Genomic DNA, 12,590 nt, shown 5'->3' with positions numbered 1-12,590 from the left:
GTCCTAGATACTCCCTCCACAAACAGTAGTGGGATTCCCTAGAGAAAGTTATTCTACATGAGTAATAGGATCCTTTTAATCCTGTTTTTGGGGTAAAAAGAATGACCAATAATGATCTGGGGAGGAAAGCACTTGTTTCAGGTTATAAGTAACAGTCCATTATTGACGGATGCTGGGGCTGGAACTCAAGGGAGGAGCCTAGACCCAAAACCATGAAGAATACTGATTGCTGGCTTGTTCCCAGGCTCATGTCAGGTATCTTTCTGATATAACATAGGGCCACCTGCCCAGGGATAGTACCATCCACAGTTGAATGAGGCCTCTTATAACAATTAGAATCCAAGAAAATGTCTCTCAGACATGTGGTAATACTCCCTGACACAGTTTATTATCAAATATCCTATGCTAGAAAATGTGTCTCCTACTCTGTGGAATGTTCTATATCATAGGGATATATATGGCATTTATAAAAGTTCAAAAGAGGCCTAGAGAGATGGCTCAGTGGTTAGGAGCACTGCCTGCTCTTCCAAAGGACCCGGGTTTAATTCCCAGCCACCACATGACAGCTCATAACTGTCTGTAATTCCAGTTCCAATGGCTCTGACACCCTCACACCAATGCACATAAAACAGAATTAAATAGTTTAAAAACGTTCAAAGGAAAGATGTATGCACAAAACAGTTATCTCTTATTAGGAAAACAACCTGATGCCACTTATGATGGAAGAGGTCTATGGTAATTGCCACAGGCCAGGGCACTGGCTAGCTCCTCTGGAGAACCCTGCCACACTGAGGGCTTGGAATTGGCTTCTGTTTAATAGTAAATGGTGTCAATAATCACATGTGCTTTAGTGAGAAGTCAGTTGTCTCATGCATGTAAAGCGTCTGTCTGTACAGCCACAGCTAATTTGTTCATTACACAAAGCAGAGATGCCTGGAGAACAGGCAACATCCACATGACGGGTCACTCTGCTCTCCAGCATAGGGGCCAATCCCGTTCCAAAAGGTCCACATAACTAACTCCTTATCACCAACCTTCAATTTGTTTCCTTCAAAGTTTGTTATATGTGAAGACACTTCATGTGACTAACTCTGCCAGTCTTTTATCTCAGACTTCACTACTTTCTTTTGGAGGAGATGATGGATGGTAATGTGTCTTGCTTGTGATTTTCCAGAAGCTGTAAGATGAATGTATACAAGTATATATTTTCAGGACGTAGATCACATTATTAAGGAGGCCAGGTTGTAGGCCTGTAGACTGGAGATCCAAGGAGTGCTGACAGCATGACTACAATGCAAAAATAGCAGGCATTCTCTGTGCTTGGGGCTCTAATGATCCAGTTCCAGTCTGGAGAACCAGCAGGCAGCATTCCAGGAGAGCTGATGGAACAGTTGAAAGCTAAAAAGTCACTAGAGAATTAGTTCCTCTTTGCTTAGTCTTTATTCTACATTTTGATGAGGAATTTGCATGGATTAAAAAACATCTGAGCACTTGGGAGGAGGAGGCAGGAGGATCAGGATTTTTGAAGCCAGACTGTGATGCATGAGACATTGTCTCAAAAGATATTTTAAAAATCTGTTACCCCTTCAAGCCTTACCAACTGATTTAATAGAAAATGGCTGTTAACTGAAAACAAGCCACCGAGCTTCTATATATTGATTCTTATCATACTTTTGAGAAGCTCCACGTATCATATATTTGTATTCTATTCAGTACTTAATCTGAGTGGATCCGGCCGAGTTCCATTCTAGAAAACAGGAGAGCACTCATTCACTTAAAAGTTAAGCTCATCTAAGCACACGCTCCAAGCTCAGACCAAGACTAACTTTCACAGACTGTTGAGAGAGGCACAGTAAGAAATGGAAGCTGACAGCAATCCTTCTTCAGCAGGAACAGCTACCACACAATAGACTTCCACCACACTTACGAGAGCCAAGGAAGAGATTATAGTGCCCCATTTTAATATAATTAAAGAAAAGATACATTTAAAGTCACTTTAGTTACACTCTTTTGCTGTGAAGAAACACGGAGACCAAGGCAACTTATGAAAGAAAACATTTAGCTGGGCACTTGCTTACAGTTTTTATAGTTTCTGTAGTTTGAAAGGGTTAGTCTATAACTATCATGGTGGCAGGCAGGCAGTAGTTGAAAGCTTACTTCTTGAGACAAAAGCAGAGAGAGAGAGAGAGAGAGAGAGAGAGAGAGAGAGAGAGAGAGAGAGAGAGAGAGAGAGAGAAGGAGGGAGGGAGGGAGGGAGGGGGGAGGGAGGGAGGGGGGGGGGAGAGGGAGGGAGAGGGAGAGGGAGAGAGGGAGAGAGAGAGAGGAAGTTGTCTCTTTTCTGCCTTCTAGATTCCATATAGCCCTGTAGTTTTCATCTGGCACACATAATATATATATATGAACATATACAAATAAATTATACATAAATATGTGATACATGAAATAAAACATTTTGTCTTTCTTTCATTACCCTGTTTCCCCTTCTCTCTGTCTGTAAACCTCTTTATTGCCCCTCATATTCCCTATTATACTTTTATGTCAGAGAGACAGATATAGATAGAGAGACAGACAGAGTTTTTACATTTTAATCCATATTCTACACGTTAGTCTTTCTGAATCTGGTTTATGAACCTCAGCTTTCCTTCTCTAGTTATTACTGAATCAACGCTGTGGTTGCTTTCTCTTGTCAACTCAATACAATCTACAGTCACCTGACAAGAGGGAACTGCAACTGAAGAACTGCCCTCAGCAGAGGGCCAGTGGTTTGTCCCTGAGAGATTGTCTTCTTGATTGAGGCGGAGGGACCAGCAGACAGGTGCCAAGGCAGGTAGGTAGACCTGGTATATAAGAAAGCTAGCAGGAAGCCAGGTGGTGGTGGCGCACTCCTTGAATCCCAGCGCTCAGGAGGCAAAGGCAGGTGGATCTCTGTGAGTCCAAGGACAGCCTAGTCTACAGAGTGAGTACCAGGACAGCCATGGCTATACAGTGAGACCATGTCTCAAAACAAAACAAAACAAAACAAAACAAAATAACAACAACAAGAACAACGAGGAAAAAAAAAAAGGAAAAGAAAGGAAGTCCAGCTGAGCACAAGACAAGGAGTGACCTGAAACCAGCATTGCTCTGTGGTCTCTGCTCCAGCTCCTGAAGGTCTTGCTGTGCTATCCCACAGTATTGGACTGTGACTAGAAGCATCAACCAATTAATCCCTCTTTTCCTCAAGCTGCCTTTTGCCAGAGGGTTTTATCACAGCAACATAAACTAGAACAAGCATGCTCTTATAAACTGTGAAATAAATAACAGGTGGCATTTATATAATGCTATTGTAAATTATATATACATATGCCTAAGTTCCATTTTTCTCAGTATCCAAATAATCATTACACTCTATGTCTTTAGCTTTCTATTGCTGAGATAAAACATCATGACAAAAAACAACCTGGGAAAGAAGGGCTTTATTCTATCTGACAGCCACCAGGCCACATCCCTTTGCTGAGAGAAGTCAGGGCAGGAACCTGAGGCAGGAACTGAAGCAGAGCCTAGGAAGTGGTACTATTGACTGGACTGCTCCCCACAGCTGCTCAGCCTACTTCCTTATACATCCCAGGACCACGTGCCCCGGTGTGGCACTGCCCACAGTGAGCTGGGCCCTTCCATGTCGATCATTAATCAACATAATGCCCTACAGACTTGCCTACAAGCAATCTGACAGAAGTATTTCTTCAGCTGAGGTTCTACTGCCCAGATAACTCTGTGTTGAGCTGACAAAAAGCTAAGTACTACACTATAGAAAACTGAAGCAAATAGAATCTTATGCTATCTGTGACACTCCGCGGCATGGTTTCCAATACGTGAGAATTCTTTGCAGCTAAATGATTTTTGAGACTGCTCTGCCAAGCAGAAAGTATAACAACATCACTGTGCAAAAATGAGTTATACTGCCGAACAATTTAGATAATATTCTTCTATTTAAAAATATAGTGATATTTCTTCAAAACATATGGCTTTATGAACATGCATTGATATGATGAAATTGGAATTGAATATATTACCAAACTTTTATGTATTTATCAATATACAAAGACTCAGACATAAATAAGCTATACCAATATATTATGAGAAGTACAGGGGTATTATATTGCTGAGGCACAGATTGCAGTTGGCACCAGATTTTCCTTGAAGATAGAGATAAATATTCAGTGGGCTTTAAGTTAAGAACTCTGGGGATCAGGAACCAGGAGAAGGGGGGTGAGAGGCAACGGAACCCATGCAGCATCCTGGGAATCAGACTCAGGGTACAGATCTAACTTTACTGTGCATGACTGAAAGCCAATCAGGGTGCTGTAACTATTAGAAAATGTGGGGAGGCCAGGTCACCTCAGGAGACTTCCTTAAAGAAGGGGGAAGCAGTCAGCGCCTTAGCCTCAGATCCATTTTTAGACCTCACTAGTGTGCTAGGAGTCCCTAGAAGATCAATACTGTGTGCAGTGGATTAGGGTCCTTTGAAGAGCCATAGGAGTTGCTGACCCCTCACTCACCATTCTCAATGGGCCCCCAAAAGGTTTATAGCGACACTCCCCATAAAGTACTATTTAGTTTACAATTGCCTCTGACGCCAGAGAAGGAGAAACTGAGAAAAGGTATAAAGAAAGAGAAATACAGATTTGATCCTCTGGCTTTGCCTTCGTGTGTGTGTGTGTGTGTGTGTGTGTGTGTGTGTGTGTGTTTATGCACACGTGTATGCATGCCATCGTGCACATGTAATGATAGGTTCACAGGCATTTGTTCTCTCCTCCCATGATGATCCTAGGATCACAATCATGTCTACAGGCTTGGTAACTTTACCCAGTGAGCCATCTCTTTTCCCCATAAACATGCTTTTTCAGTTTATTTGTTTAAAGACTAGAACGTCTTTTGTAATCATTTAAAAAGTTTCCCAAATATACCAGCACATTGGAACCAGATAACATTGGTTTGGGATATATTTAAGCTTGGAAAATTTTATAGGACATCTCTGTGTTTGTAATATGCAAATAGTTGCTCAAGGTCAGAACACAATACTATGACACTTTGCCATTCAGAGAACTTTGATATAAGGAGCACTGGAACAACTTCGAAACAGCCTCAGAAACAAGGTCTCCTTCACCTCTTACCTTCTGTCTGTTACTCTTTATTTTACCCTACAGCAAAATGGCATAAACCCAAGTACTGACAGAGCGGCTTGCGGGTGGCTTGAATGGGCACTGCCCTCAGCACTGGGTGGGTGGCTCTGTGGTAAGGTTCGGGCGGTGCAGCATTTTTAGAGGAAGTTATTGCACCAGGGATGGACTCCGAGAGTGGAAACTCATACCACTTCCAAGTCCGTCTCTCTGCCTTGCTCTGTGCCTGATGGTCAAGTGAACTCTTAGTTTCCTGTTCCTGCTGACATGCCTGCTGTCAGCTGACATGCTGTCCCACCATTATGGATTCTAACCCTCTGGAAGCATAAACAAAAATAAACTCTTTCTTCTCTAGGTTGCCTTGAAGATGGTGTTTTATTACAGCAATAGAAAAGTAATTAATACACCTCATTTCTCCAAGCAAAGCATAAAACATATACTTATCACCTTTGTGTGTCTGTTTGTGAAATGAATTCCCTCATCCACCACGCTCAATAAAAGAAGACTCACAGTCCACACAGGGCCACACAGCCCAGGAGGAGAGCCATGCAGAGGCTTAGGACGCTGAAAGAGTGATGCTAGTGAGTCTCTCCAGCCTTTGCTCTTAGTTGGGGATTATATAGTTAGCCTCCTTTTAATCTACATTTCTACGTAACTGTACATCCTTCAGGAAGGCTATGCATAAAAAATGGATACTTTTCTCCCATTCTTTGGGCTTTCATTCATCTTCCAAAGTCACATAAAACTTTGAAAAATGAATGTCGTGTTTTTCTCTAGTATGCCTTTTCCTACAGGTATGTCAGCCGTGCTACTTATGAGGGCCAGAAAAGGCATCGCGCCTTCTCCCCCAACAGAAGTGCCCATTATGTTTTAAGCTCATTTTTCATTTCTATGCCTGTAGCTCAGAAAAAAATATCCGTAGTCATCCTATATCTAAAAAAGAACACTGCAGAAGACTTAAACACATCAACTAGAGACAGTAAATATAGGTATATATTATTATGAAACAAGGCAGAATGGTTAAAACCATGGGAAAGTGGACAGCCAGTGAGCAACTCTAACACTGAGCTTCTCTATTGCATGGGTGTAAACAGAGCTGCTGTGTCATTTCTTTGCGTCTATGCTTCAGCTGTACACATGAGAGGACAGCCATGTGTGAGGCCGAGAGATGTACAGACTTACTATGCTCCCCTTGATCGCTAATAGGGGCTAAACAACTCAGGAATATGAATCTGTATGTCTCTTAAGGAATCTTTAACTTCCATCCACTTAAAGTTTGTACAATGACTTTGCATAATACACACATGAAATAATTAGTGAAGATGGTTCTTAATTTAAAGGCTGTTAAACAGCTTGTAGACATCTGGTAACAAGCTGAAATGGGTCATTCAAAATTTATCTAACTAAATTAAGGGGGAAAAATGTTTCTCCTCCCAGGTTGGCATGTCACAAGATAACTAAACCGACTTAGTGGGCTTGCCTGGGAATCCTTAGCTGTCAGTGGTGAATATGCAAAGGGCCAGCAAATTAAATCAACCTGCCAAACTGTCAATTTCAAGCCTCATGACTGCATGAAAATAGCATCACTGGAAGAAATCAGGCATTGCCTTCTTCTTGGTTTCCTGGCACCTATTCAAATACTCATGCAGTTGTGGCTAATTTTGCATGCAAATTTCAGTCAATAAGCTCAGAACAAGACCTCCCAAGATATTTCAAAGACTCTGACAGTATTTTTTCTGAATACCAAATCGACAGTAGTTGAAATTCAATCTCCATTTGCCAGTGCTTTACATATGCAGCACACTGTCCCCACCACAGAGCTAAGTTAATGAGAGCCTTACCTGCCTTCACTCACATCCTCCCAGCCGTCCTTGCTGAGGTTCTCAACATGGCTCATAACCTTGACCGAGTGATCGAGAACAGTGCGGTGACGGCCCGCGGAGCACTTCTTCTTGGCAGCTTTGAATTTCACCTTGGTAGTGGTTGTCTTGCAGTCATACTGCTGGGCTCTCACGTCTGTGGTGGTCATCTCAGATTTGGCTTTGTCTGTTGGACGAGGATGCGCTTTCTCCTCTGCACCCGCCTCCTCTTGGTTTTCATTTCTCAAAGCCTTAGCTTCTGCCACTTGTCTCCTCAGGGCAGTGACTTCCTTCTCCAGATCGGTGATTTTTATCTGAAGCTCACTTTTGTCCTTTTCTGCATCTTTACTCACCTTTAATAGGTGCTCTAGCTCTTTCTCTCTCGCCTCGGAATCTTCTTGACATTGTTTTAAATGGGATTTCAGGAAATCATTTTCTTTCTTTAATTTTTTATTCTCTTCTTTTAACTTTCTTGACTTTTTCTCAAAAGATTTTAGCCGATTTTCCAACTCAATGACCTAAGCAAGAAAGCTTAATTTACTCCTTTAAAATTTAAAACCATAATCTATTAAAATTTTAATGATCATTTCTAACTGGTGGAAGTTATATTTAGTACAAGGACAAATGGACCTAAGGTACTTAATTTCTAAATCATTCCAAGGTGATAGAGATGGACACATTCAAAAATGCAATAATGCATCTGCTGAATAAGGGACAGATGGTAAAAAGAAGTTAAAATCCTACGCAAAGTGATACAAAACTAAGGACGTCAGCGAACTGCAGAGTTTTCTAAGACTGTAAGTGCTTTGATTATACAGTCTCTCTGTGAAAAGAAATATTTTCAGAGAAAAGCTGTTTCTAGAGTAGTCTAAAAATAGACTCATGGGAACTATGAGCAAGTAGCATTTCCTTAACTCTTGACACATTAGAAAGTGATGACAAAATAAATAACCTGCAACAGTTTTACTTCTAAATTAGAAAACTACTATTTTAATTCTCATGTAATTCTTATTTCATGCAGTGAAATATTTTAAAAGTAATGCTCAGTAATCTAAAATTACAAGAATTTGAAGGATGCTTATAAATAAAACATCCCCATTTATTTCAATAAATATTGCTCCTATTGTAGGACACAGCTATGGTCAAATGCACTCCAGGCACTATGTATCAAAAGCCATTGGGGAGACACAGGTGTATACCTTAAAGTAATATACGATACTATGTGAGTGCTGTGAGTGAACATCAGGGACAGATTTATCCTAACTATTACAGAAGGAGGCTTTGATTTAGAACTTGAAAAATAACAAGAGTTGTTTGAAAAATAACATTTTGCTCTTTTTCAAATAGTTTTATAAATACAATTAAACAGAAACTCAGAAACTGCTTTTGCACAGAAGCACCAGCTCTTTGTGTGAGCCCACAAGACAAGGAGATGCAGAGGCGCTGGGCGTCCGTGTCTTTGTTTTGCACTGTGTGTCTAACCTTACATAGTGAGCCATCTTCAGTTCCACCAAGAGCCAAGTGTCAGCCAAGCCTACACCTCCAGAGGAGGATACTTATCCATGAGGCCAAAGGCTGCATCCTCAGGGAGGAACAGATGAGCGGCTTAACACTTTCCCGGACCACTTTGATGATGGCTCTAAGCTGAAACAATAATGGGCAGGACCATACCTTGATCAAGACTGAATATTTTACACCTCTATCTTAAACTAACCCTAGAGTTCATGTCAGTACATATGTTATGGACTATAGGGGAAAGCTGTCACTGAAGCCTTTTATTCATTCCTCTTCACAATGTGTCTTTGGGGCTGGAGAGACACCTTAGTCAGTAAAACACTCACCTCCAGCGTGGTGGTCTGAGTTTGATCCCCAGACTTAGAAACAAAAACCCAGGGTATTCTAGAGTTAAGGAGGCAGAGACAGGTGGATTCTTGAATTTCAGTGACAAGCTATCCTAGCCTACTTGATGGGTGAGTGAATTCCAAGCCAGTAAAAGACCCTGTTTCGCTCCCCCACCCACACACACACAAAAGGAAGAAAGAAAAAAAGGAAGGAAAGAAGGACAGACAGACAGAAGAGAGAGAAATGGTGGATTGTGCCTGAGATGGTCTCAAACCTCCACAGGCATACATATGTACCCCCATCCCACTACAAACAAAGGAACACACACATAAAAGATGGAAAGTCAGATGTGGCTGATGTTGGAGGTTCTGGAACTTAGTTACTCAGGACATGAAGAACAGAAGAATGCAAGCCCAGGACCAGCCTGGGCTACAAATGAGTTCATACCCAGCCTGTATAACTTAAAAGACCCTGTATCAATGTGCATTTATGTATATTGATATGTCATATATATGACATACAAATAGATTTGTGGTAGATAATTTATGCATACCTAGCATGCATGAGACCCTAAAGTCAGTGTTTATTACCACATAAATATAAACATTAGTTAGAAGTAATAAATTGAAATATAAAGTTTTAAAAAGATGACTGATACAACTGTATAAATTTAATATTAAAAAGTAAGAAATTAATATGCTAATTTTATTTAAGCCAAACAAAAATAATTACTGTTCTTTTGGTGGGTCTTAAATGAATTTCCAGACCCATAATGTTATTTGTTAGTTGTGAAGGGAGAAAGAAGGCATAGTTTCTTTAGGCTTTCTCCTCTAGAGGAATAGTCACAGAATATGAATCTATACAAATAAAACTATATAAAACAACAAAATATGCTATTTTGAAACAAAGTTGATACATTTATATAAACTATGTAATATGCAGTTGATGGTACACAAATGACTTCAGTTTTTTACTTTGCTTCAAGTGAATGAAATGAGCATGTCCCCTTCTCTAGCCTATGATGTCAACCTGGTATGTGACCTTCAGGAGTACTGAGGTGACATCCTTTGATATAGGACAATATGTGCAGTCTAAGGAAGCACATAACTGCTGTAGATAAATTTTCACAAGTCAATCCACAGGTAGAAAAAATAAAGGTAGACAAACTGAAATAGTATATATATATATATGTTTATATATAATATATGGTAGATAATGTATAATATATATAAATATATATGTGTGCATTTTCAGTTTTGTTTATGAAGTGATGTTTCAGTAAAAATCAAAACTAATCCAGAGTAGCCTGATAACAATCAAAGAGAAAATTATCTAAAGATAAGCTTTTAATAATAATACCATTAAGTCTTCATACACTTGAAATCTTTCATTGAACTTGATAATATATTTTGCAAAAAGAAATTAAGATAAATGCTATAATTTGTAAATAGTGTTTTAACCATCAATCGTAGTAGTGCTGTATTGTGACTGCAGGTTGACATGGATTGTCTTATTAAAACACCGAAAGCTATAATAAATCATAGGCTAAATTTTATTAGCAATAAGTCACACATATTTTGAGGTTTAAATTATATAGATATTAGCATTTTACTGTGGCAGAGCTATAAATAATAATAATAAAAAACAACCTATGCCTGTTGCAGAAGAGCAGTCTCCTCACCCGCTTTAAGTGGAACTGCTCACCTATAACTAATAAGCACATATATTCTAAATTTTGTTAAGTTCTCTTCTTTTCATTTTCTGCCCTCCATCTATAAAATTATTTTTAATCTATGTCCACAGAAGCATAAGTGTTTACACATTTATTTTACTAACATTGATTTTTTTTACCCTATTTTGGCAAGCCAATGATTTTGAATTATGAATTTAAATTAAGGATTCACACAAGGTTTAAGTTCATGAGCCCCCGTTTTAAAATATAATTCTTTATGGTAAAATTCAGATTTAACTTGCTCAGCTCAATATCTTAAAGATTAGACTACCTTCTGTAATGTCTGCTCCGATATTGCTTTCTCATTCTTCTCTGGAGTACTCTTCTTGACCCCAGCATCTTCATGGTGTCTAAAGAGTTGTTCTGGAAGCAAATAAATAATATATTACGGTACATCATATATTGCTGAAACACTGCACTGTCGTCTTAAGGGGAAAGGTTCCGTGGCTTTTCAATTATGAATAATCTGGTCTATTTTTCTTGTCAGGTATTTGGCCAGAACTAAATGGTGACCTTTCTCAAGAGCTTTTGGTCACATAATTACGTATCTTTGTGGTGTCACTTTTTCCCTGCAGTGTGAAGTCTTTCAAAGGCACAATAGATCTGCGGGTTAACAATGCTAGACTTTCATTCCCGTGTCCATTCTTTTGTAGACTATTCCGCCTCTACCTTAAAAGCAGAATTCACTGCCTTTTTATCTACAGCAGCTACTAGTTTTGTTCCGCTGATCTCGTTCCCTGCTAGGAGGATCAGAGTGACTGCTGAACAAAGCAAACTAACAGAATTAGAAACTGAAACCCAACAGCACCTGGACCTTTCCTTCTAGAGAAAGGCCATGTATGGGCGGTGAACCATAAAAGCCTCATTTCTGGAGGAGCTGTGCCTTCCTAAGAAACAAGCTCGCGCTCACGGGGGAAATTGTTTGACAAGTCACTGTGCACGGGCTGGCATCTAACTGCTACAGACAGACTTTTCAGCACAGCAAAAACCTACAAGCAATTTACCTACCAAGTTAAGGGAAACACTGTCATAAAATTTTCATTAAGATTAAAATGCTCCCAAATCTATAAATGTTTTCTTTACAGATACATTAGCCTGATGAAGTCACCATTCCTTACTGAGGTCCTGAATTACTTTTAAGTGTGATGTTTTTAAAGAACAAAACAGGAAACAGAAGGAATGCGGGGCGCTGAGAGGGTTTGCATCCGGGTGCCTTACTTTTGCTTTAAAGTAAGCCTGACTGCTGCAGGCCAGTGTAAAACTTTGATTTATCAACAAAGAAAGAAAAAAACAATATTATTCTCTGTAGACTAGAAATCCTCCTGATAAAAACAGTGACTAACAAGTTTGTTAGAGTGAATTAGGCTTTTCTTTTGTCTTTGAAACATGACATACTCAATTATAACTTCTGTGCTCATGAAATAAATAGAACACCAACCTAAGGATAATAAAAGCTAGAATAGGTAAAATTTGCCTCATGGGGAATACGTACCTTTACCTTGATAATAATCTACCAGCTCCCAAGCTGCCTTTTCTAGTCCCCTAACACCATGGTGCTGAATTCATTACAGCACTCTTCAGCAACATAGAAATAATATGCAAATATAATTCATCTCTTCTAGTCATTTAAATATCTCCTATAGCTCTGAGTGAGATATTTATCCTTAAAAATAACATAATAGTACTACATTCTCATAGCATAGCGTACTAACAACATCTATATATTGTTAATAAAATAAACACTGAGGAATGATTTTTACAAGGATTTCCTTGCTTGTATTTATAAGTCGTGCTGTGCAGAAGGGCTGAGCATGTTCATCTGTGGATGTTGCCCCAAAACACTTTTCTTCCTTTATAGATTTTATAAAATGCTGAAGCAGTTAGGCTCAAACTGTGGAGTGACACAAGAATCACATTCTCAGCCCCTTCAGTTCAAGCACCTCAGGACATGGGACTTGAGGCAAGAGGACCTAGTTAAGAAAATGACATTTCTCTTTC

The 12,590-nt window shown here is 39.5% G+C and overlaps 1 protein-coding gene across 7 annotated transcripts in view; it reads right to left on the bottom strand.

Moving 5' to 3' along the window:
- The window catches only part of CNTLN (centlein), a 251,852-nt gene that overhangs the window by 82,263 nt on the left and 156,999 nt on the right, over positions 1-12,590 (bottom strand). For all 7 annotated transcript variants that reach the window (XM_084779053.1, XM_084779054.1, XM_084779056.1 and 4 more), the window contains exons 14-15: positions 10,864-10,955; positions 7,001-7,536 (exon numbers count right to left, since the gene is read on the bottom strand). In XM_084779053.1, the coding sequence (XP_084635179.1) occupies positions 7,001-7,536; positions 10,864-10,955 (628 nt within the window). The remainder of the gene's footprint in view (positions 1-7,000; positions 7,537-10,863; positions 10,956-12,590) is intronic.

Source organism: Acomys minous, assembly GCF_964271855.1.
Source record: "Acomys minous genome assembly, chromosome: 1".
Taxonomy (NCBI): Eukaryota; Metazoa; Chordata; class Mammalia; order Rodentia; family Muridae; genus Acomys; species Acomys minous.
This window is presented reverse-complemented; position numbering and strand designations above follow the sequence as displayed.